The 6,465-nt window shown below is 58.0% G+C and overlaps 1 protein-coding gene across 1 annotated transcript; it reads left to right on the forward strand.

Moving 5' to 3' along the window:
- Positions 1 to 5,434: 5,434 nt before the first annotated feature.
- Positions 5,435 to 6,166, forward strand: LOC119341648. Its single transcript, XM_037613517.1, has 2 exons — positions 5,435 to 5,622; positions 5,706 to 6,166. Exons 1-2 carry the CDS (start codon positions 5,523 to 5,525, stop codon positions 5,930 to 5,932), a joined length of 327 nt encoding a protein of 108 aa, XP_037469414.1. The 5' UTR covers positions 5,435 to 5,522; the 3' UTR covers positions 5,933 to 6,166.
- Positions 6,167 to 6,465: the final 299 nt, after the last annotated feature.

A 6,465-nucleotide genomic window follows, 5' to 3' on the forward strand; every position in this document is an offset into this window, starting at 1 on the left:
CGTGCATGGCTTGCATGGTTGTGGGCCCCCCAGCATGCGCTCCCACTGGTTTCCCCAGGAGGACAGCGTCGTTGTGGGCAAAGGGTGGTGGCGGCTCGGCGAAGAATGGGAGGTAGGCCCTGTCAGCAGTGAAGGAGTCGTCGCGGCTCCAGGCGCGCACGGGACACACCGCGACAATGCGCGCGCCCCACCGCCCCCCGAGCGGCCACACGTCACAGGGGACGCGGCGCGAGTTCTTGAGCAAGACCACGGCCCGCAAGGTGGCTAACTCGTGGCCAGACAGCACCAGGGGGTCCATCTCCAACACCTTGCCGAAGCCCGAGAACATGGCGGGGATGCAGTTCGGGGTGATGAACTCGGCAGGGAAGCCGGTGGCGGCCAGCACCGCGCACACGTCCAGGCGGGGGGTGACGCGGTCGTACTCCTCCTCAGGGAAGAGATCGATCCGCGCGCCCTCATGCATAAACGGCTGGCGGCGAAGCGCCTCGCGTCTGTCCTCCCACGACGCAAAACGGAGGTACATGGCCCCGACCGAGGACGGGATGACCTCAGGTAGGAGGTGGCCGATGTTGTCGAGGACAGCAGCTTGCACCGCAAGGGTGTCGTTGTGGAAGGCGTTGGGAGGGACGATGACGACAACAGTGAGCCATTGCATCGTGTCGTAGTCCCTTCCGACATGAAGACCTCCATGGCGTCCGGACGCTCCGAGTCGGCAATGACCGATGGGATGGAGTTGCTCGACGACATGGACGAGGCGGAGCGCACGGAGAGACGCGAGTCCGACGAGTCGGAGGAGGCGCGGTCCCGGAAGGCTAATAGCTCGGGGGGCAGGCCACCCGAGCCCGGCGACAGGGCCTGGACGTCAGGGGCCCCCCGCTCCCCAGCCAACCCTGGAGGAGAGGGCAGCGGCGAATGGATCACCTCCGTGATGGAGATGTCGCGGTTGCTAGGCGGGGAGTATGGCGCGTCGGCGGCAACGCCGGCCGCCACCACGGAGGGGGGGTGGAGCTCGACTCGCCCACCTCCAGCCGCCGGGGCTAGATTGGAGAGGCCCGACCAGGAGAAGTCGATGGCCGAGCGCACGGGTAGGGAGTGGACTGGAGGCGAGCAGGGGGAGGCGGAGGCGCCGCGGCCGTGCGCCCGAGGAAGGAAGCAGCCTTGGGAGGGGCGGCACTGCGCTTCAGGGCCATGGCACAACGAGGAGAAGACGTGCGATGCCCGGACACATGACACCGCTGGCACCAGACGGGGTCCCGGCAGTCCTTGACGTAGTGGCGGGTGGAGAGACAGCGGAAGCAGTCGCGGAGCGAGAGCTCTGGCTGCAGGGGGCGAGGTGTGGAATGGTTCGTGGGGGTAGCGGGGGCGAGAAGCGCCTGAAGGTAAGGGCTGCTCTCCACCAGCGCAGCAGTGAAGGCGTCAGGTGAGGGTGGGTCGCGAGGAGTGAATAGGGCGTCCGCGCCCGTGCGGGGCACATCTATGGTCTCCTCGCCGGCGCTGCACGCGGTGTCACCCTGACGAGCGACAGGATGGATGGGGGCAGTCAAGGCGGGTGTCAGCGACCTCAGGGTCCAATCTCGGCCAATCGCAACTAAGGGCAGGGGGCAGTGGCGTGGGCAGTGGCGTGGGCAGGGGGACTGGAGGCATCTGCGGCGCCGCGCGGACGTGACAGCGGATGGGCAGCAGTTTATGACGAGGGCGGCGGATGGCAGCAGACGCAGTAACACCGGGTTGGTGCAAGAGGTGCCGCACGCGAGCCGCGCATTTACGCGAAGACGCCACGTCAGCTTCAGCCTCGCGGAGGGAGCCATGGACGCCCAGGTTGTTGGCGACGAGGAGCCCGGCGAGACAGCCACCACGAACCGCCCACCGCAACGCTCGCCACCCGAACCGAGAACACGCGCGGCGTAACCTGAACTGCACGCAACCGCTCCGGGGGGCACAGAAGAAGTACGATAGGAGGGAGGACACGCCATCGCAAGAGAAGCAATCGGCGACGAACGGCGCAACGACCCAAACAGTGTCGGGGTCGGTAAGAGCAGGGAACTCCGAGGGGTCAAAGGCAACTCCAGAAAGGAAAGAAGCAACGACACGTGCGCGGAAGGCGATACCTGGACGGGGGACAAGGTCAACTGTGGTGGCGCGGGGCGGCAGGATAGGGCGCCCGTCAGCAGCAGAGCGGTCCGGGCTGCAGACAAGGAGCGGAGCCGGCGGCCTCTCCGGCGCTCCATCGGCGCCAGCCAGGCCCAAGTCGAGAGCAGGAGGTGGCGTGGGTGGTTGGCGGCAGGATCGGCGCCGCTCGGTGAGTCGCCAGGCGAGTCGCGGGAGCCCATCAGTCGGCACGGCACTTTTCTCAAAGGCGGGCGCCGGTGCGCCGGCCGAAATTTCGGCCGGTCGCACCGGATACTTACGATTAGCTCGTAATAGCCACACGATGCCTACATTTCACAACTGATTTTGCTAGTTAAAAGAAGAAACCATGTCACATATTTCATCCCGAGCAATCCTTGTTATCCGCCAGATGTGAACCAGCTTACCGGCCGCCCACGTTGCCGCCGGCCACCAGCCTTGTCGTTGCCGGTTACCGCCCTCGACCGCCCCCGTATCCATGTACGTCCTCCCGGCCGCGGGCCGGCGGCTCCTCTCCAGCGTCTTGTCGCTTGTTCCCAGCGTAGCCCGCACCTGGTTGCAGCACCCTCGATTCGTCGTGGTTCTCGTCGGCTCTGCCGCATGAAGCTCCTGCCGGCGAAGGTCGCAACTCCGACGAAGGAGTGCCGCCATTGCATCAATGGTGAGGTGCCAATTCCAACTTTTTGTCGCCGGGTTGAAGCTTTTCAAAAATAGGGTTGAAGCTTTTCATGTCAACAATTGCAACTTTTCAAAAAACTAACCTCGCCAGTAGTAGCGAAAGCAGACAGTGGTAGATGGCAGTTGCAGCAAAAAATCATCCTCGCTGGAAGTAGCAAATTGTCTCACCGGTAGTAGCAAAATTAGACGGCGGTTGCAACAAAAACTGGTCATCCCCCCGTCGCGGGGCGCAGTATGGCCAATTGGTTGTAGCAAAAAAAGTGATCAAAGCAAAAAAAGATGACGGTTGTAGCAAATCATCTCGTCGTCGTCACTGGGCGCAGCTCCCCCATGATGAAAGTATCAAAATCGCTCACCGGTGGTAGCAAAAATTGAGGACGGTTGCAACAAAAAAAGGAACCGCCATAGTAGGTCGCAACTCTGCCGTGATGGATGTAGCAAATCCGTCGCCGGTAGTAGCAAAATTCAACGACGGTTGCAGCTTCTGGCTCAACTGGTTGCGGCTTTCAGAGGTGGCGGATTCCATGGCGGTGCTGCACGGCCGCGTTGTAGCAGGATGTGATGCAGGTTGTTTCCTGGAGCAGCGTCGCCACGTCTTCGCCGACACAGGTGGTAGCTTTCTTTTTTTTGCTGCATCAGCTCCACAGCAACGCTCACAGCAGCGGCGCTCGCGCCGATGGTATGGCTTCTTGAAGCACGGCCGTGTAGGGGAGGTCCTCCCGTGGTAGCCTCGCCGGAGCTAGGATGCGTCAATGTGTGCGAGAGGTTGTGCAGGGGGAAGAGCAACAGATGAAAAAAGAGGAAGAAAAGACGATGCAGGCGATACGATTTCTATGGACGAAGAGGCTCTGGGGATAAAGACGTGTGTGGGGACCCATGTCCATGTGGCGTGCGTGCAGCAGACCGACGCAAATTTCCGCCGGCGCACCAGTCGTAAATGTTTCCCATCGTCAATTCCGTTTGGTACTCCGCTACTTTTCCCATGGGCGCTACTCTGCGCCGGTGCACTGACCGAGTCGCCCGCCGGTCATAGCACATTTGTTGGATTCGTCCCAGTTGTAACCGTTGGATCAGTATCCTTTTTGTTGTTAGGGCATGCAAAGCTGAACACACTTAACTCAAGCAAAACTGAACGCGCTAAACACAAGCAACCCGTCATCTCTGCTAGCGTCAAACGCGTCGCCGTTGCCATGCGCTGCACCATTGCTTGTCGACTCGCTACGCCTAGCTCCCGTGAATGTCGCGTCCGTCGTCACAGCTCGCCGTGGCCGCCATGCATCGCCGTCGCACCTTGCTGCTACCGCCTCGTGGCACCCTGCCATCCGCCCGCACAAAAGGCGCTGTCGTCGATTCGCGACGCCCCAGTTCTCGTGAATGCCCCATCCACCGTCACAGCTTGCCGTCATCACCCTGCATTACCGTCGCAACTTATCCTCGTCGCTTGCCATTGTTGGTTTGTCGTCTCCTATTTGAAGCTTTTTCAGTTGCCGGATGTAACATTCTCAGCTGCTGGTTGCAACTTTTCGCGGTTGAGCAGCAGCCGCCGCCGCCAGCTTCCTCGTCTCCTGTTGAAGCTTTTCCAGATGGCAGATGTAGCTTTTTAGAATGCCGGTTGTAGCATTTGGAGATGCCGGTTGCAACTTCTTCACGCGCTGGTCAGCCGCCCTGCTCTCTGGTTCCAGCAAAAAAAGACGTTTGTCGTAGCATTTGTGATGCTGGTTGCAGCTCCGTTGAACACCGGTTGCAACCCTCATTTTCTCCGCATCCAGCAAAAAAGAGTGATGGACTAGCAATTGGCGTTGCTGGTTGCAGCTTTGCCTCGTGTCGGTCGCAATTTCATCATAGCTGGTTGTAGCAAAACAATGCGACGCGTCGCACCTTGCAGCTTCACCGACCACGGATGCAACTCCGACCAATGACGTAGCTTCGCCAGCCACGGCCATGTTTTAGAGATTAAAGAAGGAAATCATCACATCAATGGATTGGTAGGAGGGAGAGGGTAAGAGGTGGATTCATGGAGTTTCAACGGAAGGAGCACTCCATCCGTGTGGAGTAGAAGACGAGGGATGGTGGTTTTGTTGAGAGGAATAAAAAGAAAAGGATAAGCACGTGTGTGGTCAAAGAGAGGACAAGTGGGCTTATACATGGGCTGAAATAAAAACGCGTCCAGGGCTAGCTTGCCGAACCCACCTGGATCTAACGAGCAGCCAGCGACCGGCCGAAACGCTAGCCGGTCGACCGGCTACAATCGTTTCCCTTTCTCAAATGTTAACCGGAGTGAGCTCCAAAAATCCGCACAACGTCAAATATGGAGGCTCGGGGCTACGTTTGAAGCGCCCTCTAAAAATCATGTTGATCCGGGGTGGGATGACGACTCTACTAAAATATACTCCCTCCGTCCCAAAATTCTTGTCTTAGTTGTGACAGGAGACAACATTTATTTGGAGAAACACGCATCATTCACACATCACACTCAGCCCATTACAGACAACAGTACAAACACATGGGCACACGGTATACAGTATACACACGAGTGCCTATCACTACAGCACACCATGTTGACCGAGGGACGGCTCTGACCATTTATAATCCCGTGGAGTCTCATACGAATCCAAGACTACATCGCCAGACAACCTTCTCTACGCGAATAGTTCCTTCCCTATAAAACAAAGATATTGAGAATAGCCGACAGAGAAGCTGGACACGATCACACGAGGATGGAGCGTTCTTCTTCCTCGCTCGCCCGCAGCAGCGTCGCCCTCCTGCTGCTGCTGGCTCTCCTACCATGTTCTTTGGCGTGCTCGGCCGCGGTCCAAGGTATGCGTTTCGCTCAAACAACTGATCACTTCTTTCTGCGTATGCTTGGCCGGATTGATGAATCGACGTGTGCATGCACGCAGTTTCTCTGGACGGAAGCCGCGAGGGGCAACGTCCTCCAGCACCATGGGCCTCAGGCGCAAGGTCGAAGTACTGCCCAGGCTGCAGCGACGACGGCGTCCCTCCGCCGCCGGCTGCAAGTACGTCGGCACTTGCGCCTCACCGCAAGACCCTGGGGATTGCTGCGATGATCCCTTCCACAGTTCCACGCGTGCCACCGACACCGATGCTAGATGATCTGTTCTTTTGATGATGATGATCAGACGGCTTAAAAGTCAAAGCAGAGAAATCTAAGCTAGCCTTTACCACCCAGACAATGTTGCATGTTGGCTCTCCAAACTAATTGTAAGCGGAAGTTTTGCCTTTGGCCGACACCATCTTGTGGTATTAGAGCAACTCTAGCAGCAAGAGCCTTCATATTCTCTAGGTCGTCAAAATAATCACTAATATGATGTTTTTGAGTGAAAATAACACGATAAGAGATTCGCCATCCAGCCTCATATCGTCATAATTTATGGAGGGTGATCCATATCGAGCCCACATGTCTTCATATTTGGAGGCTGGGGGTTGGTTTGAAGCGCGCTCCATCCATCAATCGTCCACATGTGAGGAACGTATCATCTTTCTCCTCAACCTTCGACGTGGACCATCTTTTGTCCCTACTAATGGTGCAGTGACCATGGCATCAGGAAACGTGCCAATTAATGGTTGACACCGTGTGCCAACTACTCGTGGCCACTCCCGCCACATTTCTTGGTGCCCACCATGTTTATATGTTACCTA

Source organism: Triticum dicoccoides, chromosome 7B (assembly GCF_002162155.2).
Source record: "Triticum dicoccoides isolate Atlit2015 ecotype Zavitan chromosome 7B, WEW_v2.0, whole genome shotgun sequence".
NCBI classification, from domain to species: domain Eukaryota; kingdom Viridiplantae; phylum Streptophyta; class Magnoliopsida; order Poales; family Poaceae; genus Triticum; species Triticum dicoccoides.